This window comes from Scyliorhinus torazame, chromosome 5, assembly GCF_047496885.1.
Source record: "Scyliorhinus torazame isolate Kashiwa2021f chromosome 5, sScyTor2.1, whole genome shotgun sequence".
In the NCBI taxonomy this organism is placed as follows: Eukaryota; Metazoa; Chordata; class Chondrichthyes; order Carcharhiniformes; family Scyliorhinidae; genus Scyliorhinus; species Scyliorhinus torazame.
The window spans coordinates 262,905,999-262,930,075 of NC_092711.1; the positions used below are offsets into that span (position 1 = coordinate 262,905,999).

Here is a 24,077-nt window from a genome sequence, read left to right on the forward strand (position 1 = left end):
TCATCCTTAACAATGGGGAAGAGGGTTTCTGTGTCTGGGGCGCGGGGAATGAATTTTGGGAGTAGTGGAGTGAAGAGGTGTGACAGAGCAGCGGAACTGCCAGCGGCCATGCCTTCTAGTTAGTAAATTATGAGGTCATCATGTGTGCGGTTGCCCTGGATCACACATTGGGCAGCCTGCCATGTCAGCTCAGGATCCACACCCCGATACCCCTGGAAGCCATCCTCATCTTCCTCGTCAGATGATGCCTGCTGTTCTTTCTCCTCTTCCAGCATGTCGTCCCTCTGCTGGGCGATATTATGGAGTACGCAGTGGGCCACCACAATGCCCCCTCGGGACTATATTGGAGAGCCCCACCAGAGTGGTCAAGGCATCAGAAGCGCTTTTTGAGTAAGCCGTTGCACCCTGGGTCCATGCACTTGCAACCAAGTTGTTCCTCGCTATTCCCTGAGCCCAGGCAGCCCCCCCCCCCCCCCCTAAAGCAAGGCCAAAACGTTTGGAGAATTTTCATACGTTCTTGCTCCCCCTCAACAGCCATGGCGCCTGGACTCCATTCGGAAATGCTTGTGCCAATTCACGTCCGGGTGACTCCAACCTGAGAAGGATGGGGCATCTCGTGTCCAGCCCATTAATCATCGGCAAATCGTTGCAAATTGCAATTTCCATGGGGCCGCTGGCGGGGGCGGGGAACCCGATGCCGCCGCAAACGGGGAACTGGGAGCATCTCAACGGATTCAGTGCAAGGCACCAATCCTGTTTTTTGCTCCACACAACATTCTCTGCCCGCTTGCAAATCTCGCTGCCGCTATCGGGCACCGGAGAATCCAGTCCTTACACTGCTCCTGTGTAGAGTTTTGTTCCCCTTATCTCAGAAAGGATATTATTGCCATAGATGGAGGGCAACAAAGGTTCATCAGACTTGTTCCGAAGATTCTGGGACTATCTTATGAAACAAGATTGGACAAACTGGGCCTTTATTCTCTTGCGTTTTGAATAATAAGAGGTGTCATTGAACCCTACAAAATACTAAAGGAATAGACAAGGTAGATGCAGGTAAGATGTTTTCCTTGGTTGGAAAGTCCAGAACCAGGGGGCACAATTTCAAAATAGGGAGGATGTCGCGTTTGACCACAGTAAGCAGAAATTTCTTTTCACAAAGGGTTGGAATCTTTAGAATTCCCTAACCCTGAGGCCTGTGGAAGCTCAGTCATTGAGTATGTTTATGGTGGAGATTTATTAAATTGATGATTAACAATAACGTAAAGCGTAATGGTGTTAGTGTGTGTAAAAGCCATTGAAATGTCCGATCGGCCATGAATGTATTGAATGGTGGAGAGGCTTGATGGGCTGAATTGCCCACCCCTGTTCCTCTTCCTATGATTGGAAAAGCTGGGGATCACTTCCGGTTGCGGCGATGCAGAGCTAAGCCGCGCGTTTCGGCAGCTCCCGCGACTATGGACTTTCGGGCTCTCCAGAGGAGCCCCAACGGAGCTGTTTTTGATTTAATCCCGTGTGGGAAGGTGCAGTGAGGTCCCCCCTCACAATATATGGCAGAGATCTGTGGTGGAACGACGAGGAAAGAGGCCCTGGAGCAGAGACCAAAACGAGGGGAAAAAGGCAAGATGGTGGAGGGCGGAGAGCGAGCAGCGTGGGGGCCAGACCAGCAGGAGTTCCTCAAGCGATGAGTGGAGGAGCTGAAAACGGAGGTGCTGGCGCCGATGCTGGTGATCGAGGGGCTGACAGGGTGGAAGACAGATGTGGGAGGTGCTCAGGAAGTCCGACGAACCATGTCCATATGTTTTGGTCATGTCCAGCACTGGAGGGGTTCTGGAGGGGAGTGGCGGGAACAGTATCTAAGGTGGTGAAAGCCCGGGTCAAGCCAAGCTGGGGGCTAGCACTATTTGGAGTAGTGGACGAGCCAGGAGTGCAGGAGGCGAAAGACGCCGGCATTCTGGCCTTTGCGTCCCTAGTAGCCTGCCGAAGGATCTTGCTAATGTGGAAGGAGGCAAAGCCCCCCAGTGTGGAGGCCTGGATAAATGATATGGCAGGGTTTATCAAGTTGGAAAGGATAAAGTTTGCCTTGAGAGGGTCTGCGCAGGGGTTCTACAGGCGGTGGCAACCGTTCCTAGACCATCTCGCGGAGCGTTAGATGAAGCAGCAGCAACTCGGGGGGGGGGGTGGACATCGTTCGAGGGGGAGGGGATGGAGGGGGGGGGGTTTCTCTGGGGGGCATTAGAGCAAGAAAACACATGAAGGATCCGGAAACTGACATGTACGGGAAGAATCCACTGTACAAAGTTTTGTATTTTATTGACTTGCCATGTTCATGTCTTGCCACGCGAGTTATTTTTCTATTCTTTGTTACGGGGGGGGGGGGGGGGGGGGGGCGTGGTTTGTAAGGTGGAAAATTTTGTTATTGAAAAATTCTTAATAAAAACATTTTTTTATAAAAAAAAAGGAAAAGCTGGGGATGTTCTCCTTGGAAAAGAGAACATTGAGAGGAGGTTTGTTGGAGGTATTCAAAATCATGACAGGATCTGGACAGAGTAGATAGAGAGAAACTGTACTCGTTGGTGGAAGGATCAAGAACCAGAAGGTGTCAATTTAAGGTGAATGACAAAAATACCAAGACAACATGATGTCATGCGAGAGTACCTTTTAGAAATGGGTGTTTAAGAAATGTACCTTTAAGAAATGGGTGTTCATCAGTGATGTCTGAGTGTGGGTGGAGCTGGGCTGTCTTGTCAGCTTTTTACTTTTGTTTTAGGCTGTTGCAGGATGTGTTTTAGTTTGTTTTCAGTGTTGGAGCTGAAGCCAGACAGAGCAGGTGTACTGTTGATCTCTCTGCCCTGATCATTTGGTGAATTCCGAATTATAAATGTTCTCAGTAGTGAATGTAAACCTAATGTGCTTCTGTTAAAACGTGTTTCTTCTGTCTTCTGGATGTTGTTTGGGAAGTTATTAAGGATTATTTAGTGTTATATTCTTTGGGGGTTGTATTTGAATTGATGGTTGCTAAGATGTTCGCTGTATGTTTTAAAAAGGTTTACTTGAGTTCATAGAATAAACATTGTTTTGCTTTAAAAAATACTTTTCCATTTCTGCTGTACTACACCTGTAGAGTGAGCCGTGTGCTCCCCATACCACAATCTATCAAAAGTTGTGGGTCAGGTGAACTCCATGATACACTTTGAGATTATCTAAACGCTGGCCCATAACAAATTGGGGGCTCGTCCGGGATAAAAGTCTATCTATTGGATTGGCTTAGTGAACTTAAAGACAGTGAGGGGTGTGCATATTGCGGTTGCTTTTCAGGTGTGGTATTTTAATTTAAGTGGGGAGTGTGTTGTGGACAATGGCTCTTTCAGAGGCTCTGAAGATTTTGGGGGTGGAGACGGTCACACGGAGTACTTTACGGACAGAGACTAAAAGCAAACTGTTAGATTTGGCAAAAATAATGCAGTTAACATTACCTGACAAAATGCGAAACGATGAGGTAATTATGGCTAAGCATTTAAAGTTGCCTGAGATACAGTTTGACTCATTGAAAATGGCAAAAATTCAGTTACAACTTAAACAAATGGAACATGAGAAAGAATTAAAGCGGCTTGAATACAAAAGAGAGAGAAAGGAAAAAGAAAAGGAGAGAGAAGAAAGGAGAAAAGAAAGAGTAGCCCTAACAGAACAAAAAGAAAGAGAAAGGGAGATACAGATCAGGGGAAAAGATAAAGAAAGAGAGTTTGAACTTCAGAAAATGGCCATGAAACATGACAGTCAGTTAAAATTGGCAGACGTAAAGGGAAACGTACAGTTGGATGATAGTGATGAGGATAGTGAGAAAGAGCGTCAAAGTCAAAGGCTTGGTGGGGATCTATTTAAATATGTCCAAGCATTGCCAAGAGAAGGATGATGAGAAGGAGGTAGAAGCCTTTTTAGAATAATGTAAGTTCTGATTTCTCACTCACCAATTTTCCTTAACAATTTCAGTGGTCCCCTTACCTCATGACCAAAAATTAGTTCAAAAGGACTAAATTTGGTTGATTCATTAGGTGCATCCCTGATTGCAAACAGTACGAATGGAATTCCTTTTTCCCAATCCTCTGGATAATCTTGACAATAAGCCCTCAACATTGTCTTTAATGTCTGATGCCACCTTTCTAACGCTCCCTGCGATCCTGGATGGTACGCAGTTGATTTAAATTGTTTTATTCCTAAGCTATCCATAACTTCGTTGAATAACCTGGAGGTTAAATTTGATCCTTGATCCGATTGTATTTCTGTGGGTAGCCCATATCTAGTAAAGAATTTAAGTAACTCCTTCACAATCGTTTTAGCTGTAATATTACGTGCTGGAATGGCCTCTGGAAACCTAGTAGACACATCCATTATAGTCAAAAGATATAGATTTACACTTTTTGTTTTAGGATGCGGTCCTACACCATCAATTCGGACCCATGTAAAAGGTTCCTCAAATGCTGGAATGGGTATTAAGGGCGCTGGTTTTATCACTGAACAAAGAACAAAGAAATGTACAGCACAGGAACAGGCCCTTCGGCCCTCCAAGCCCGTGCCGACCATGCTGCCCGACTAAACTACAATCTTCTACACTTCCTGGGACCGTATCCTTCTATTCCCATCCTATTCGTGTATTTGTCAAGATGCCCCTTAAATGTCACTATCGTCCCTGCTTCCACCACCACCTCTGGTAGCCAGTTCCAGGCACCCACTACCCTCTGCGTAAAAAACTTGTCTCGTACATCTACTCTAAACCTTGCCCCTCTCACCTGAAACCTATGCCCCCTAGTAATTGACCCCTCTACCCCAGGGAAAAGCCTCTGACTATCCACTCTGTCTATGCCCCTCATAATTTTATAGACCTCTATCAGGTCGCCCCTCAACCTCCTTCGTTCCAGTGAGAACAAACCGAGTTTATTCAACCGCTCCTCATAGCTAATGCCCTCCATACCAGGCAACATTCTGGTAAATCTCTTCTGCACCCTCTCTAAAGCCTCCACATCCTTCTGGTAGTGTGGCGACCCGAGTTGAACACTATCAAGTGTGGCCTAACTAAGGTTCTATACAGCTGCAACATGACTTGCCAATTCTTATACTCAATGCCCCGGCCAATGAAGGCAAGCATGCCGTATGCCTTCTGGACTACCTTCTCCACCTGTGTTGCCCCTTTCAGTGACCTGTGGACCTGTACTCCTAGATCTCTTTGACTTTCAATACTCTTGAGGGTTCTACCATTCACTGTATATTCCCTACCTGCATTAGACCTTCCAAAATGCATTACCTCACATTTGTCCGTATTAAACTCCATCTGCCATCTCTACGCCCAAGTCTCCAAACAATCTAAATCCTGCTATATCCTCTGACAGTCCTCATCGCTATCCGCAATTCCACCAACCTTTGTGTCGTCTGCAAACTTACTAATCAGACCAGTTACATTTTCCTCCAAATCATTTATATGTACTACAAACAGCAAAGGTCCTAGCACTGATCCCTGTGGAACACCACTGGTCACAGCCCTCCAATTAGAAAAGCATCCTTCCATTGCTACTCTCTGCCTTCTATGACCTGGCCAGTTCTGTATCCACCTTGCCAGCTCACCCCTGATCCCGTGTGACTTCACCTTTTGTACTAGTCTACCATGAGGGACCTTGTCAAAGGCCTTACTGAAGTCCATATAGACAACATCCACTGCCCTACCTGCATTAATCATCTTAGTGACCTCCTCGAAAAACTCTATCAAGTTAGTGAGACACGACCTCCCCTTCACAAAACTATGCTGCCTCTCACTAATACGTCCATTTGCTTCCAAATGGGAGTAGATCCTGTCTCGAAGAATTCTCTCCAGTAATTTCCCTACCACTAAAGTAAGGCTCACTGGCCTGTAGTTCCCTGGATTATCCTTGCTACCCTTCTTAAACAGAGGAACAACATTGGCTATTCTCCAGTCCTCCGGGACATCACCTGAAGACAGTGAGGATCCAAAGATTTCTGTCAAGGCCTCAGCAATTTCCTCTCCAGCCTCCTTCAGTATTCTGGGGTAGATCCCATCAGGCCCTGGGGACTTATCTACCTTAATATTTTTTAAGACACCCAACACCTCGTCTTTTTGGATCTCAACGTAACCCAGGCTATCTACACACCCTTCTCCAGACTCAACATCTACCAATTTCTTCTCTTTTGTGAATACTGATGCAAAGTATTCATGTAGTACCTCGCCCATTTCCTCTGGCTCCACACATAGGTTCCCTTGCCTATCCTTCAGTGGACCAACCCTTTCCCTGGCTACCCTCTTGCTTTTTATGTACGTGTAAAAAGCCTTGGGATTTTCCTTAACCGTATTTGCCAATGACTTTTCGTGACCCCTTCTAGCCCTCCTGAATCCTTGCTTAAGTTCCTTCCTACTTTCCTTATATTCCACACAGGCTTCGTCTGTTCCCAGCCTTTTAGCCCTGACAAATGCCTCCTTTTTCTTTTTGACGAGGCCTACAATATCTCGTTATCCAAGGTTCCCGGAAATTACCGTATTTATCCTTCTTCCTGACAGGAACATGCCGGTCCTGAATTCCTTTCAACTGACACTTGAAAGCCTCCCACATGTCAGATGTTGATTTGCCCTCAAACATCCGCCCCCAATCTATGTTCTTCAGTTCCCGCCTAATATTGTTATAATTAGCCTTCCCCCAATTTAGCACATTCACCCTAGGACCACTCTTATCCTTGTCCACCAGCACTTTAAAACTTACTGAATTGTGGTCACTGTTCCCGAAATGCTCCCCTACTGAAACATCTACCACCTGGCTGGGCACATTCCCCAATACCAGGTCCAGTACCGCCCCTTCCCTAGTTGGACTATCTACATATTGTTTTAAGATGCCCTCCTGGATGCTCCTTACAAACTCCGCCCCGTCTAAACCCCTAGCACTAAGTGAGTCCCAGTCAATATTGGGGAAGTTGAAGTCTCCCATCACCACAACCCTGTTGTTTTTACTCGTTTCCAAAATCTGTCTACCTATCTGCTCCTCTATCTCCCGCTGGCTGTTGGGAGGCCTGTCGTAAACCCCCAACATTGTGACTGCACCCTTCTTATTCCTGATCTCTACCCATATAACCTCACTGCCCTCTGAAGTGTCCTCCCGCAGTACAGCTGTGATATTCTCCCTAACCAGTAGCGCAACTCCGCCACCCCTTTTACATCCCCCTCTATCCCGCCTGAAACATCTAAATCCTGGAACGTTTAGCTGCCAATCTTGCCCTTCCCTCAACCAGGCCTCTGTAATGGCAACAACATCATAGTTCCAAGTACTAATCGAAGCTCTAAGTTCATCTGCCCTACCCGTAATACTTCTTGCATTAAAACATATGCACTTCAGGCCACCAGACCCGCTGTGTTCAGCAGCGTCTCCCTGTCTGCTCTGCCTCAGAGCCCCACTGTCCCTATTCCCTAGTTCTCCCTCAATGCTCTCACCTTCTGACCTATTGCTCCCGTGCCCACCCCCCTGCCATACTAGTTTAAACCCTCCCGTGTGACACTAGCAAACCTCGCGGCCAGGATATTTATGCCTCTCCAGTTTAGATGCAACCCGTCCTTTTTATATAGGTCACACCTGCCCCGGAAGAGCTCCCAGTAGTCGAGATAACAGAAACCCTCCCTCCAACACCAGCTGTTTAGCCACGTGTTCAGCTGCTCTGTCTTCCTATTTCTAGCCTCACTGGCATGTGGTACAGGGAATAATCCCGAGATTACAACCCTAGAGGTCCTGTCTTTTAACTTTCTGCCTAGCTCCCTGAACTCCTGCTGCAGGGCCTCATGCCCCTTCCTGCCTATGTCGTTAGTACCAATATGTACAACGACCTCTGCCTGTTTGCCCTCCCCCTTCAGGATGCCCTCTACCCGTTCGGAGACATCCTGGACCTTGGCACCAGGGAGGCAAGATACCATCCTGGAGTCTCTTTCATGTCCACAAAAGCGCCTATCTGTGCCCCTGACTATAAAGTCCCCTATTACTATTGCTTTGACCCTCCCTTCTGAACATCAGAGCCAGCCGTGGTGCCACTGCTCTGGCTGCTGCTGTTTTCCCCTGATAGGCTATCCCCCCCCCGACAGTATCCAAAGGGGTATACCTGTTCGAGAGGGGGACAACCACAGGGGATTCCTGCACTGACTGCCTGCCCTTTCTGGTGGTCACCCATTTCTCTGCCTGCACCTTGGGTGTGACCACATTTATATAACTGCGATCTATGACGCTTTCCGCCACCTGCATGCTCCTAAGTGCATCCAATTGCTGCTCCAACCGAACCATGCGGTCTGTGAGGAGCTCCAGTTGGGTGCACTTTCTGCAGATGAAGCCATCCGGGACGCTGGAAGCCTCCCGGACCTGCCACATCTCACAGTCAGAGCACTGTACCCCTCTAACTGACATTGCGTCAATTAATTAAAATTAAAAGTTTAAAAAATGTTTTTTATATATATATATTTTTTAAAGTTACTGTTAACTATCTGTTTCCTAGCACTAGATTTCTAATATAAATGCGAAAGCTAAATATAGTACTCTCCGATCTCTGGCTTAGATACCCCTCTAAATTATAATTCAGTCAGTAATTATGTTTAATTAGTTACCAATGCTTAATTTTTTAAAATTTAGTGTAGATTCCCAACCAGCCACTCAGGTCACAGCTTTTCTGTGATGTCACTTCAGTTTCCCCCCGACACACACAATTTGAAAAAGGCATTAAAGTAAAAATCACTTACTTACCTTCTGAGTGTCTTAGATATTCTCAGGTTCTCTCCCTGGCAGAGACTGCTCCTCCTCCTCTGAACTGCTCCCGAAACTAGGCCGCGATCTTTTAAAATCTCCACTCTGACTCACAGCTCCCGCGCTTTTTAAATCTCCCGGCTCTCTCTCCTCTCGCGCTGTTTTCAATGTCCCGGCTCTCTTTCCTCCCGCACTTTTAAAAATCTCCCGCGCTTTATAAATCTCCCGGCTTTCTCTCCTCTCGCGCTGTTTTCACTGTGCCGGCTGTCTCTCCTCCCGCACTGTTTTCACTGTCCCGGCTGTCTCTCCTCCCGCGCTGTTTTCACTGTGCCGGCTGTCTCTCCTCCCGTGCTGTTTTCACTGTGCCGGCTGTCTCTCCTCCCGCGCTGTTTTCACTGTCCCGGCTGTCTCTCCTCTCGCGCTGTTTTCACTGTGCTGGCTCTCTCTCCTCCCGCGCTGTTTTCAATGTGCCAGCTGTCTCTCCTCCCGCGCTGTTTTCAATGTCCCGGCTCTCTCTCCTCTCGCGCTGTTTTCACTGTGCCGGCTGTCTCTCCTCGCGCGCTGTTTTCAATGTGCCTGCTGTCTCTCCTCCCGCGCTGTTTTCAATGTGCCGACTGTCTCTCCTCCCGCGCTGTTTTCAATGTGCCGGCTGTCTCTCCTCCCGCGCTGTTTTCAATGCTTGAGGTTTCCCTGTCACTTGACATGTGTGACATGATTGACAAAATGTAACTACTTCTTAATGTAGTCCAGGCCAATAAAAATGTTTTTGTATTTTAGCTTGAGTTTTCCTTATTCCCAAAGGACATCCCACTGGTACCTCGTGTGCAACTCGCAACACGTCCTTTCTATACCCTACCGGCAATACTACTTGATGAACTTCTGCCCACTTTTCATCCGCCTGCATATGTAAAGGTCTCCCTTTTCTCATCAAGACATCACTTTTACGGTAATAACACTCTGGTATACACTCCGATTTCTCTTCTGTGTATGCTTTCTGATACCCTGAATGGGTTACCCTGATATCCTCTCACCCTGAATTCCACATATTACCACCGTTTCTGGCAACATTCTTCCCAAACTACATAACTCCTCATCTCTTACCATTAAAGATTGACTAGCTCCCGTATCTCTTAAAATTGTGACTTCTTTACCTGCTCCTCCTGATATACATGAGTAAACTTTACCCACACAAGTAAATTCTTTAAAGACATCTGGCACCTTCTTATCAATCACCTCTTGATCAGGCTGTACAATCTTTTGCATCTCCTTCGCTTCACTTGGGATTTCCTTTACCACTTTAACAAACCCCACTGTGTTATCCTGTTTTACCACATTAGCCTTCCCAGTGCTTTTCTTCAACCACCAACATTGTGACTTTACATGGCCTAGTTTATTACAGTGAAAACATTTGAAACTTTTCATTTCTTTTCCACCTTCCTGGATTTCTTTTTTAATCTGAGGTCCACTGCAGGGTCTGGTTTAGCACAGGACTAAATCGTGGCTTTGAAACCAGACCAAGGCAGGCCAGCAGCATGTTTCAATTCCCGTACCAGCCTCCCCGAACAGGCGCCGGAATGTGGCGACTAGGGGCTTTTCGCAGTAACTTCATTTGAAGCCTACTTGTGACAGTAAGCGATTTTCATTTCATTTCACTCTCCTTATTATCTCCCATCAGATCACCTTTGCTTCTACCACTTGAGTATTTCTCATGTCCCCAGTTTCTATCCCTCAGGCTGAAACTGATGTCGGAAACAAAGCTTTGATTTATGAACTAATTCATAATCATCTGCCATTTCTGCTGCTAATCTCGCCGTTTTAACCCTCTGCTCTTCCACATGAGTTCTCACTACATCAGGAATTGAATTTTTAAACTCCCCCAAAAGTATAATTTCTCTGAGAGCTGCTTCAAAGGTTTTGTCCATTTTCAAAGCCCTTATCCACCTATCAAAATTACTTTGTTTGATCCTTTCAAACCCCATGCATGTTTGACCAAATTCTTTCCTTAAATTTCTAAACCTTTGTCTGTAGGCTTCAGGCACTAGTTCATATGCACTTAAGATCGATTTTTTTCACCTCCTCATACGTCCCAGATACCTCCCAGAATCTGGTAGTGATGCAAACACTTCACTAGCCCTATCTATCAGCTTTGTTTGAAACAGTAATACCCACATGTCCTGTGGCCACTTTATTTGTTTAGCTACCTTCTCAAATGAAATGAAAAAGGCTTCCACCTCCTTCTCGTCAAACCTTGGTAATGCTTGGACATATTTAAATAGATTCTCACCAAGCCTTCGACTTTGACGCTCTTTCTCACTATCCTCATCATCATCATCCACCTGTAGGTTTCCCTTTACGTCTGCCAATTTTAACTGACTGTCATGTATCATGGCCATTTTCTTTTTCCCTGTCTGTATCTCCCTTTCTCTTTCTTTTTGTTCTGTTATGACTATTCTTTATTTTCTCCTTCTCTCTCCTTTTCTTTTTCCTCTCTATCTCTTTCTCTCTCTTTTTTTCTCCATCTCTTTCATATTCAAGCTGCTTTAATTCTTTCTCATGTTCCATTTGTTTAAGTTGTAACCAAACTTTTGCCATTTCCAATGAGTCAAACTGTGTCTCAGGTAACTTTAAATGCTCCGCCACCGCCATAATGACCTCATCTTTTCGCATTTTGTCAGGTAATGTTTACTGCAATGTTTTTGCCAAATCTAACATTCAGCTTTTCGTCTCTGTCCGTAAGGCACTGCGTGTGACCGTCTCCACCCCCAAAATCTTCAGAGCCTCTGAAAGAGCCATTGTCCACAACACACTCCCCACTTAAACTAAAATACCACACCTGAAAAGCAACCACAATATGCACACCCCTCACTGTCTTTACGTTCACTAAGCCAATCCAATAGATAGACTTTTATCCCGGACGAGCCCCCAATTTGGTATGGGCCAGGGTTTAGAGGACCCCAAAGTGTATCATGGAGTTCACCTGACCCACAACTTTTAATAGATTGTGGTATGGGGAGCACACTGCCAACTCTACAGGTGTGTACAGCAGAAATGGAAAAGTAATATTAAAAGCAAAACAATGTTTATTCTATGAACTCAAGTTAACCTTTTCAAAACATACAGTGAACATATTAACAATCGTTAATTCACATACAACCCCCCAACGAATCCAACACTAAGTAATCCGTTAAGCTTTCCTTTTGACATCCATAAGACTTAAAACACCTTTTATCAGAAGCACATTAGGTTTACATTCACTACTAAGAACATTTATAATTCTGAATTCCCCAAATGATCAAGAGAAATATTTCCAATCCAAGAGGGCAATTCATCAATCAAGAGAAGTTCTTTCTAATATTTGTTCATAGCATTTATTACCCATCCAGAATTGCCCTGAACTGATTGGCTTGGTAGGCCATTTCAGGTGGCATTTAAGAGACAACTGCATTGTGGTCAGTCTGGAATGAAATGTAGGCCAGACGAGGTAAGGATTTCCTTCCCTAGAGAATAGTGAACCAGATGGGTTTTTATGACAAAGAACAATGGTTTCATGGTCATCATTTTTATTTAATTTATTTCTAGATTTTTATCGAACTCAAATGTCAACATCTGCCATGGTGGAATTTGAACCACTCTCCCCAGAGGATTACTTTGGGTCTCTGTTTTACTAGTCCAGTGACAATACCACTACGCCATAAAAGATAAATGGTTTTCTCGTGTATTTCTTTTGAAGCTTTTAATGATTCTTGAGATTTGCCTGTATTTAATTAAAATAGCTGCTCCATCACAACTTTTTTTTTTACTTCTAACAAATCTGGTTAGTTCTTTTCACTTTTTAGCTTTCCTCATCGGATCCTTTATTTTCACAGAATGACAGAAAAATATAGTACAGGAAAAGCCCTTTGGCCCATCCAGTCTGCACTGCCACATGAAAGGCACCTGATCTGCCAATACTAATCCAATTTGCCAGCACTTGGCCCATAACCTCAAATGTTAAGACATGCCAAGTACTCATCCAGTTACCTTTTGAAGGATGTGAGGCAACCCGCCTCTACCACCCTCTCCAGCAGTGCATTCCAGACCGTCACCACCCTCTGGGTAAAAACATTTTTCCTCAAATCTCCCATACACCTCCCACCCCTCACCTTGAACTTGTGTTCCCTTGTAACCGACCCTTCACCTAAGGGGAACAGCTGTTCTTTATCCACCCTGTCCATGCCCCTCATAATCTAGTACACTTCGATCAGGCCGCCCCTGTCTTCTGTTCCAGTGAAAACAACCAAGCCCATCCAACTTCTCTTCATACCTATGATATTCCATCTTGACCAACATCCTGGTGAAATGCACCCACTCCAGTGCAATCACACCCTTCCTATAATGTGGCTACCAGAACTGCACTCAGAGCTCCAGCTGTGGCCTGACCAATATTGTATATAACTCCAAGATGACTTCCTTGCTTTTGTAATCTATGGCACGATTTATATAAATGAATAATAATTGGCGATCCACTGGACGCTGGCTTCCAGTCACTCTCTGTTTCTTACAGCTCAGTCAGCTTTGAATCCACCTTATCAAGATCCCCTGTATCCCATGTGCATTTGCTTCTTAATAAGTCTCCCTTGTGGGACCTTGTCAAATGCTTTGCTGAAATCCATGTAAGCTACATCAGCTGCACTACCCTCATCTACAGACTTAGTCACGTGCTCAGAAAATTCAGTCAAATTTGTTCGGAATGATCTCCCTCTGACAAAGCCATCTATGTTGTAATACCATATGCCTGTCATTGAGAATATTCTTTGAATCTAGAAATTCTAATTAGGACTTCCGGTGGCTGCTATGAATGAGAAAGTCGCACATTTGGTGGCTCCCGCTCGGGTCGGACCTTTGGACCCTTTCCCCCGTTTTTTTACCGGAACTGATTTGAAAAATCGATGACAGAGGCAATTGGGTACTGGATTCCCACATCGGTGCATGGAGAGGAGGACTAGAAGTGCTCGCAAAGGTTAAAACAGACGGACAGAGATGGCTTGGGCTGAAGCTGCAGGGGGAGAAAGCATGGCGGATGACCAGACCTCTGGCTTGTTGACCCAGCGGTCATCAGAGCAGCTGATGCAATTTATCCAGGAGGGCTTCGCCAAGCAGAAGCGGGACTGCTTGGATCCGATTAAAGAGTCAATTGCGCGGCTGGAGCTTAGATTGGATGCCCAAGATCGGGCTATCCAGAAAGTAGAGAAGGCGCTGGCTGACCAGGAGGAACATCAAACTGCGGTGGAGCTGGAGGTGGGGATGCTGAGAGACCAGCAGAAAAGGCTCCTGGAGAAGGTGGAGGACCTAGAGAATAGGTCCCGTTGGCAGAACTTGAGAATCGTTGGGCTCCCGGAGGGGTCCGAAGGAACGAACGCTGGGGCATACATAGTGGACATGTTTGAGAAGCTGCTGGGGGATGGGGCATTCTCCCGACCCTTGGAGGTAGACAGGGCTCACAGAGCGCTCGCGAGGAAGCCGCAAATGGGAGACCCCTGAGGGAAATGGTAGTGAGATTCCACAGGTATTTGGAGAGGGACATATTTTACAGTGGGCCAAGCAGACACAGAGCTGCAAATGGGAGAACAGTATCCTGCGCATCTATCAGGACCTGAGTGCGTAGGTGGCCAGGAGAAGAGCGGGGTTTAACCAGATCAGGTCAACGTACGAGGAGCAACATTTTTATTTCGAGTCACCTGAGGAAGCGCTGGACTTGCCGAAAAGGAAAGGACTGGTGGCGGCGGACTGAGAACTTTTGAACTTTGCTGCAACTTTAAAAAGTTTCTTGTTTTTTTGTTTTGTCAATGCTATTTGTAATGCCTTCTGTATTGATTTGGGGCCAGTTGCAGAGCTGAGTGAGTTAAAGTTTACATTTGCACTGTTGGGGGATGAAGGTGTGTTTGGTCAGATGCTTGCTTGATCTTTTTCGCGGGTTTTTTTCTGTCGGGCAATTGTGTTGGGATTTTTTGTAATTTGAATATGTGTGTATGAGCAGGGGGCAAGATGGGGAGGGAACAATAGGTGGGAGAATGTCTGGTGCCAGGGGTGGGGCCACCAAGCTAGCTGGGTGGGCTAGCTCATGGAAGCGCAGTGGGGGGTGAGGAGATGTTAGGCTTATCAAAGGGGTTGATTTACATTGTGCTGTTACTTGTGGGGAGAGGGGGGGGAAATGTTCTGCTGACGAGGGAGGGACTGATGCTGAGGGACAGAGAGGAGGTTGGGTTGGAGGCTCATGGCGCGGGCCGGAGACTGCCCCAGGATAGGTGATGGCTGATCGGCGAAGGGGGAGGGGTGCAATGAGCCCCCCCAACTAGGCTGATCACCTGGAATGTACGAGGGTTAAATGGGCCATTCAACATGGCACGCGTGTTCGAGCATTTGAGAGTGCTGAAGGCGGATGTTGTAATGTTGCAGGAGACGCACCTTAGAGCAGCTGACCAGATTAGATTAAGGAAAGGTTGTGTTGGACAGGTTTTTAAATCGGGACTGGACTCGAAGACTAGAGGGGTCGCGATCATGATCAACAAGCGGGTGGTATTTGAGGTGGGAAGAATAGTTTCGGATGTGGGAGGCCGATACATTATGCTCAGTGGGAAATTGGAGGGGTGCAGGTGGCACTAGTAAATGTGTATGCACCAAATTGCGACGATGTGGAGCTTATAAACAGGATGCTGGCGACGATGTGGAGTTTATAAAGAGGATACCGGACCTGGATTCGCATAAGTTGGTCATGGGAAGGGACTTCAACACAGTTACTGACTCTGGTTTAGACCGGTCAAGCTCAAAAACGGACAGGCTGCCAGCAATGGCAAAGGAACTAAAAGGGTTCATGGAGCAGATGGGGAGGGGGTAGATCCTTGGAGATTTGGGCAACCGAGGGTGAAGGAGTTCTCCTTCTACTCACACGTGCATAAAGTGTACTCCTGGATTGACCTGTTTATTCTGAGCAGGGCCTTACTGACGGGGGTGGTGGAGAAGGGATACTCGGTGATCACAATCTCAGACCATGCCCCGCACTGGGTTGACCTACAGGTTAATAAAGACAGTAACCAGCGCCCGCACTGGAGATTAGATGTGGGCCTTCTAGCTGACGAAGAGATGTATTCAGAACTACATGGAAGTCAACGAGACGGGGGAAACTTCGGCAGGGGTGGACTGGGAAGCATTGAAGGCGGTGGTTAGAGGGGAGCTGATCTTGATACAAGCCCACAGGGAGAAGGTACGCAGGGCAGAGATGGACTGACTGGTAAAGGAGATACTACAGGTCGATAGGAGGTTTGCGGAGACCCCAGAGGCAGAAGTTTTAACGGAACGTCGGAGGCTGCAGGGCGAGTTTGGCTTGTTAACCACAGGGTGGGCGGTGGAGCAGCTGAGAAAGGCGAGGGGGGATTTATGACCATGGAGAGAAGGCCAGCAGAATGCTTGCACAGCAGCTTAGAAAGAGGGAGGCAGCCAGGGAGATAGGGAAAGTAAAGGATGGAGCTGGGAACCTGGTTGGAGACTCAGCAGGGGTGAATAAGGCGTTTAAGGAGTTTTATAGTAGGGTGTATGGGTCGGAACCCCCAACGGGGCTGGAGGGGATGAGGCACTTCCTAGGGGGGCTGAATTTCCCGAAGGTGGATGGGGAGCTGGTAGAAGGGGGTGGGGGCCTCGATCAGGATGGAAGAGATAGCGGAGGGTCTGAAGGCCATGCAGTATGGTTAGGCCCCGGAGCCGGACAGGTACCCAATGGAGTCCTATAAAAGGTTCTCTGGGATATTGGGCTGTTGTTGATGAGGACAGTCAATGAGGCAAGGGAGAGAGGGGTGCTTCCCCCGACAATTTCACAGACCACGATTTCACTGATCCTGAAGCGGGACAAGAACCCGGAGCTGTGTGGGTCCTACAGGCCGATATCCCTATTGAATGTGGACGCCAAACTATTGGCCAAAATCTTGTCCTCTAGGATTGAGGATTGTCTTCCAGACATTATTGGGGAGGGCCAGACGGGGTTTGTTAAGGGAGGGCAGTTGGTGGACAATGTAAGAAGGCTATTAAACGTGATCATGATGCCCCGGGAGGTGGACGTAGTGGTCGCAATGGACGCAGAGAAGGCCTTTGATCGGGTAGAATGGGAATGCCTGTGGGAGATACTGAGACGGTTCGGATTTGGGCGGGGCTTTATTGACTGGGTCAGGCTGCTGTATTAAGCTCCTGTGGCAAGCGTACGGACGAATTGGACGACATCGGACTATTTTAGGCTGCATCAGGGGACGAGACAGGGGTGCCCCCTCTCCCCTCTGTTCGCATTAGCCATAGAGCCGCTGGCAATTTCACTGAGAGCCTCAAGGGGCTGGAGGGGGCTGGTCTGGGGGGTGGAGCACACAGCCTCGCTTTATGCAGATGATCTGCTCCATTTCGAGAGATTCTGAGAGGTCGGACAGCCAGTCTGCAGCTTTGGGTGGTGCTATTGACTGCCAGCCGAACAGGATTCTACGGCGGCGATCAGGGAGGCAAAGGCAAGGGCTTCCGCCCTCCTCCCAGGAATAGATCTGGCTGGTCTGATGCCCTGAAGGCCGCCACTTTCGGGCATGGCTCCACCCTCATCCCCAACACTTCGGATATTGCCTCGAAGAAGGCTGTTCAGTCCCCCGCAAGTCTGGGGCACAGGACATAGAACATTACAGCGCAGTACAGGCCCTTCGGCCCTCAATGTTGCACCGACCTGTGAAACCACTCTAAAGCCCATCTACACTATTCCCTTATCGTCCATATGTCTATGCAATGACCATTTGAATGCCCTTAGTGTTGGCGAGTCCACTACTGTTGCAGGCAGGGCATTCCACGCCTTTACTACTCTCGGAGTAAAGAACCTACCTCTGACATCTGTCCTATATTTATCTCCCCTCAATTTAAAGCTATGTCCCCTCGTGCTAGACATCACCATCCGAGGAAAAAGGCTCTCACAGTCCACCCTATCCAGTCCTCTGATCATCTTGTATGCCTCAATTACGTCACCTCTTAACCTTCTCTCTAACGAAAACAGCCTCAAGTCCCTCAGCCTTTCCTCATAAGATCTTCCCTCCATACCAGGCAACATTCTGGTAAATCTCCTCTGCACCCTTTCCAATGCTTCCACATCCTTCCTATAATGCGGCGACCAGAATTGCACGCAATACACCAAATGCGGCCGCACCAGAGTTTTGTACAGCTGCAACATGACCTCACGGCTCCGAAACTCAATCCCTCTACCAATAAAAGCTGACACACCGTAAGCCTTCTTAACAACCCTCTCAACCTGGGTGGCATCTTTCAGGGATCTATGTACATGGACACCGAGATCTCTCTGCTCATCCACACTGCCAAGAATCTTACCATTAGCCCAGTACTCTGTCTTCCTGTTATTCCTTCCAAAATGAATTACCTCACACTGTTCTGCATTAAACTCCATTTGCCACCTCTCAGCCCAGCACTGCAGCTTACCAATGTCCCTCTGTAACTTAGTACGAAGTCTTACAACACCAGGTTAAAGTCCAACAGGTTTGTTTCGATGTTGGACTTTAACCTGGTGTTGTAAGACTTCGTACTGTGCTCACCCCAGTCCAACGCCGGCACCTCCACATCATGGCTACCTCTGTAACTTGTAACATCCTTCCGCACTGTCCACAACTCCACCGACTTTAGTGTCATCTGCAAATTTACTCACCCATCCTTCTACGCCCTCCTCCAGGTCATTTATAAAAATGACAAACAGCAGTGGCCCCAGAACAGATCCTTGTGGTACACCACTAGTCTGACTCCAGTCTGAATATTTCCCATCAACCACCACCCTTTATCTTCTTCCAGCTAGCCAATTTCTGATCCAAATTGCTAAATCACCCTGAATCCCATGCCTCCGTATTTTCTGCAGTAGCCTACCGTGGGGAACCTTATCAAACGCTTTACTGAAATCCATATACACCACATCAACTGCTTTACCCTCATCCACCTGTTTGGTCACCTTCTCAAATAACTCAATAAGGTTTGTGAGGCATGACCTACCCTTCACAAAACCGTGTTGACTAGCTCTAATCAAATTATTCCTTTCCAGATGATTGTACATCCTATCTCTTGTAAACCTTTCCAAGATTTTGCCCACAACAGAAGTAAGGCTCACTGGTCTATAGTTACCGGGGTTGTCTCTACTCCCCTTCTTGAACAAGGGGACAACATTTGCTATCCTCCAGTCTTCTGGCACTATTCCTGTAGCCAAAGATGGCTTAAAGATCAAAGCCAAAGGCTCAGCAATCTCCTCCCTAGTTTCCCAGAGAATCCTAAAATAAATCCCATCCGGTCCAGGGGCCTTATCTATTTTCACACTTTCCAGAATTGCTAACACCTCCTCCTTATGAACCTCAAGCCCTTCTAATCTAGTAGCCTGAATCTCAGTATTCTCCTCGATAACATTGTCTTTTTCCTGTGTGAATACTGACGAAAAATATTCATTTAGCACCTCTCCTATCTCCTTGGACTCCACACACAACAACTTCCCGCTACTGTCCTTGACTGGCCCTACTCTTACCCTAGTCATTCTTTTATTCCTGACAATTCTATAGCAAGCTTTAGGGTTATACTTGATCCTACCTGCCAAAGACTTCTCATGTCCCCTCCTGGCTCTTCTTAGCTCTCTCTTTAGGTCCTTCCTAGCTAACTTGTAACTCTCGAGCGCCCTAACTTAACCTTCATGTCTCATCTTTACATAAGCCTCCTTCTTCCTCTTGATAAGTTTTTCAACTGCTTTAGTAAACCACTGTTCCCTCACTCGACCACTTCCTCCCTGCCTGACAGGTACATACTTATCAAGGACACGCAGTAGCTGTTCCTTGAACAAGCTCCACATTTCCATTGTGCCCATCCCCTGCAGTTTTCCTCTCCATCCAATGCATCCTAAGTCTTGCCTCATCGCATCATAATTGCCTTTCCCCCAGATTTAACTCTTGCCCTGTGGTATATACCTATCCCTTTCCATCACTAAAGTAAACCTAATCGAATTGTGGTCACTATCACCAAAGTGCTCACCTACCTCCAAATCTAACACCTGTCCTGGTCATTACCCAGTACCAAATCCAATATGGCCTCGCCTCTCGTTGGCCTATCTACATACTGTGTCAGGAAACCCTCCTGCACATATTGGACAAAAACGGACCCATCTAAGTACTCGAACTATAGCGTTTCCAGTCAATATTTGGCAAGTTAAAGTCCCCCATAACAACTACCCTGTTGCTTTCGCTTCTATCCAGAATCATCTTTGCAATACTTTCCTCTACATCTCTGGAACTTTTCGGAGGCCTATGGAAAACTCCTAACAGGGTGACCTCTCCTTTCCTGTTTTTAACCTCAGCCCATACTACCTCAGTAGACGAGTCCTCATCAAACGTCCTTTCTGCCACTGTAATACTGTCCTTGACTAACAATGCCACCCCTCCCCCTCTTTTACCACCTTCCCTGAGCTTACTGAAATATCTAAACCACGGCACCTGCAACAACCATTCCTGTCCCTGCTCTATCCATGTCTCCGAAATGCCCACAACATCGAAGTCTTAGGTACCAACCCATGCCGCATGTTCACCCACCTTATTCCGGATGCTCCTGGCATTGAAGAAGACACATTATAAACCACCTTCCTGCCTGCTGGTTCACTCCTGCAACTTTGAAACCTTATTCATTACCTCACTACTCTCAACCTCCTGTATACTGGAGCTACAATTCAGGTTCCCAATCCCCTGCTGAACTAGCTTAGATCCTCCCGAAGAGCATTAGCAAATTTCTCCCCCCAGGATATTGGTACCCCTCTGGTCCAGGTGCAGACCATCCCGTTTGTAGAGGTCCCACCGACCCCAGAATGAGCCCCAATTATCCAGAAATCTGAAACCCACCCTCCTGCACCATCCCTGTAGCCACGTGTTCAACTCCTCTCTCTCATTCCTCGTCTCGCTGGCACGGGTAACAACCCAGAAATAATAACTCTGTTTGTCCTAAATCTAAGTTTCCACCCTAGCTCCCTGAATTCCTGCCTTACATCCCTGTCCCTTTTCCTACCTATGTTGTTAGTACCTATGTGGACCACGACTTGTGGCTGCTCCCCCTCCCCTTTAAGGATCCCGAAAACACGATCCAACACCAGAACATGTGAGCGTGTTTGGCCGGGCCTCCTTTGCACCGTTCACATCTATCCTCCACCTCCGGGAAGAGTCGGTCATACATGCCTCCACAGGTTCCTTTATCTAGTATGCTTGCGTCCAGTAACCCTTCTAGTAGTGGCGGTTGTGGGTACGTCCTCGTCTCCTTTTGTAGGAAGTTTTTGAGTTGCAGGTACCTTAGCTTGTTCCCCCGGCTCGCTAAAATTTCTCTGTCAGTTCGTCCAGTGTTGCAACCCTGCCGTCCCTGACTGTCAGTGTCCCTCCGTCCTGTCCCCACTTTTTGAAGGTGGCATCAGTCAGCGCTGGTGTGAACCTATGATTACGGAATGAATCTTAAGTAGGAAGAAGTACCTGGGCAGTACGTTCATTTTGATCGTCTGGACTCTCCCTGCGAGGGAGAGTGGGAGTGTGTTCCATCTTTGCAGGTACTTTTTACTTCCTCTGTCAGACTGATGAGGTTCCATTTGTGGATCCCTTTCCAGTCATGGGCTTTTTGGGTATTTGCTTTTTATCGGAATTAACAATGTGGAGTGATGAAGCTGGCTTAAATTGTATTGAACCTTGTCAAATGTTTTATATCTAGGCAAAAGAGGCTATAAAAGAAGCAGAACGAATTGACCCAGATAATACCTTCACCCAGTTCAGTCTCTACAAAATTGCTATTTTGGAAAGTGATGTACAGAAAGGTAGATGCTACACTGCTAACTATTGCAGATTAACAGATCTATTGAATTGTCAAGTGTGCATTATCCATAGAGGTTACACCACTAGCACACAACAGTTCTCTGGCAAGCTGAGACCAGCCCTGTTTATTGCTTTGGGGAATCATGTGCTGAGTCAAACCTCCATTTAAAGTTTGAGGCTTGGAAGAAGTTGATTGTCAACTCATGATGGGATAAGCACGGTAGTACAGTGGGTAGCACTTTTGCTTCACAGCTCCATGGTCCCAGGTTCGATTCCCTGTCGTGTCACTGTCTGTGTGGAGTCTGCACGTTCTCCCTGTGTCTGCGTGCATTTCCTCCGGGTGCTCTAGTTTCCTACCACAAGTCCCGAAAGACGTGCTGTTAGGTGAATTGGACATTCTGAATTCTCCCTCAGTGTACCTAACAGGCGCCGGAATGTGGTGACTAGGGGCTTTTCACAGTAACTTCATTGCAGTATTAATGTAAGACTACTTGTGACAGTAAAGATTATTCTTATATGGTCTAAAGTGCATTTTGGGGGAAATCAAAGGTGGAGGGAGACGGACACAATTTTTAAAAACTTTAATTCCTACCCAATTTTGCTGCTGCATTTTAAATCTAAAAGACCATGTATTAATGTAAATGTAAAATTGGCAATATCATTTTATTATATCCTTCCTGATAATGATCCTATACCGTATATTATTTGTTTTCAAAAGCAAAATGAGCATCCTAAATTAAAGTGGAATTATTTCAATATACTAGTTACAAAATACAAGTTGAAATATATATTTTCTGTGGCTTTCTTTACTTTTTTACAGCTGTGCAGGCAATTAAAACCATAGGAAAGCTCACAGAGAAATCTGTTGAGCGTGAAGATGATATGCTCACCAATAGAATTGCAGTGTCTGATTTTCTGAGTGTTGCTGCACATATTGCTCTGGAGGTAAAAAATATATATTTTCAACAATTTTAGTCAGTAGGAAATGTTCTAAATTGCAAGACAACTTGCCATGTGCACGTTAATAATTAGCCGATAAATGACAACACAACTCTACTTGAGTCAGTCAATCCCAGTGTTCCAAAATTGAATTAATTGGGGGGGAAAGATATTAAATTTGGATTTTCATTTATTGTCACGTGTACCAAAGTACAATGAAAAGTATTTTTCTGTGTACGGTCCTGACAGACTGTTCCATACATGACAACACATAGGACATACATAAAAGCACAATGTGTAAATATAGGCAAGGAATCGAGTGCACATATAGCGTGTAGTACTACTCAGTAGAGAAGATATGTGAAGAGATCAGTTCAGTCAATAAGATGGTCATTCAGGAGGTCTGGTACAGCATGGAAGAAGATGTTTTTGAACCTGTTAGAGCGTGTTCTCAGACTTTTGTAACTGCTGCCCTACGGAAGAAGTTGGAAGAGAGAATAATCCTGGTGGGAGGGGTCAGTCAGCGGGAGGTGTAGACATAGTCCATGGATGGGAGGTGGGTTTGTGTGATGGACTGGGCTGTGTTCACGATTCTCTAATTTCTTACTGTCTTGGGCCAAGCGGTTGCTCTATCAGACTGTGATGCAGCCAGATAGGATGCTTTCTATGGTGCATCTGTAAAAATTGGTGAGAGTCAATGTGAACATGCCAAATTTCCTTAGTTTCCTGAGGAAATATAGGCACTGTTGTGCTTTCTTGTTCGTAGCGTCGACGTGGGTGGACCAGGACAGATTGTTGGTGATGTGCACACCTAGGAATTTGAAGGGGTCAACCATCTCCATCTCGGCATTATTGATGCAGGCAGGGGTGTGTATGATACTTCGCTTTTGAAGTCGGTGACCAGCTCTTTAATTTTGCTGACGTTGAGAGAGATTGTTATCGTTACACCATGCCACGTTACACCACAGCCCTTGATAAGGGCTATAGTAGGCGCTGGGATTGTGATGCGCAATTCCCACACTGGAGGGATTGTCGGCAATGCACAAAGCTTGTGGTGTCAGCTGTCATTGCCACAATTGTAGTGTGTAACCCAGGTTCATGCAAGGCTGGAACCAATTAATGCTAGCTTCCATTTCTTATTTTTTTTAATTTAGAGTAGCCAATTCATTTTTTTTTCCAATTAAGGGGCAATTTAATGTGGCCAATCCACCTATCCTGCACATCTTTGGGCTGTGGGGGCGAGACCCACACAAACACGGGGAGAATGTGCAAACTCCACATGGACAGTGACCCAGGGCCGGGATCGAATCTGGGGCCTCAGCTCCGTGAGGCAGCAGTACTAACCACTGCAACACTGTGCTGCCCTAGCTTCTATTTCTTTAAACCAGCCTGCATCTCTTAAAGGGAAGTGCATGCTGACTGCGACAGGTTGTAGAAGTGGTTGGGAAAGAACTCTGAGTCGAAAGAAGCAATTAAGTAGTGGGCCTGAGAGAGCTCCAAGGTTCTC

The 24,077-nt window shown here is 46.5% G+C and overlaps 1 protein-coding gene across 1 annotated transcript in view; it reads left to right on the forward strand.

The window, feature by feature from the left end:
• The window catches only part of tex11 (testis expressed 11), a 447,334-nt gene that overhangs the window by 247,686 nt on the left and 175,571 nt on the right, over positions 1–24,077 (forward strand). The window contains exons 17-18 of the mRNA XM_072501531.1: positions 21,531–21,633; positions 22,452–22,576. Coding sequence (XP_072357632.1) covers positions 21,531–21,633; positions 22,452–22,576 — 228 coding nt within the window. The remainder of the gene's footprint in view (positions 1–21,530; positions 21,634–22,451; positions 22,577–24,077) is intronic.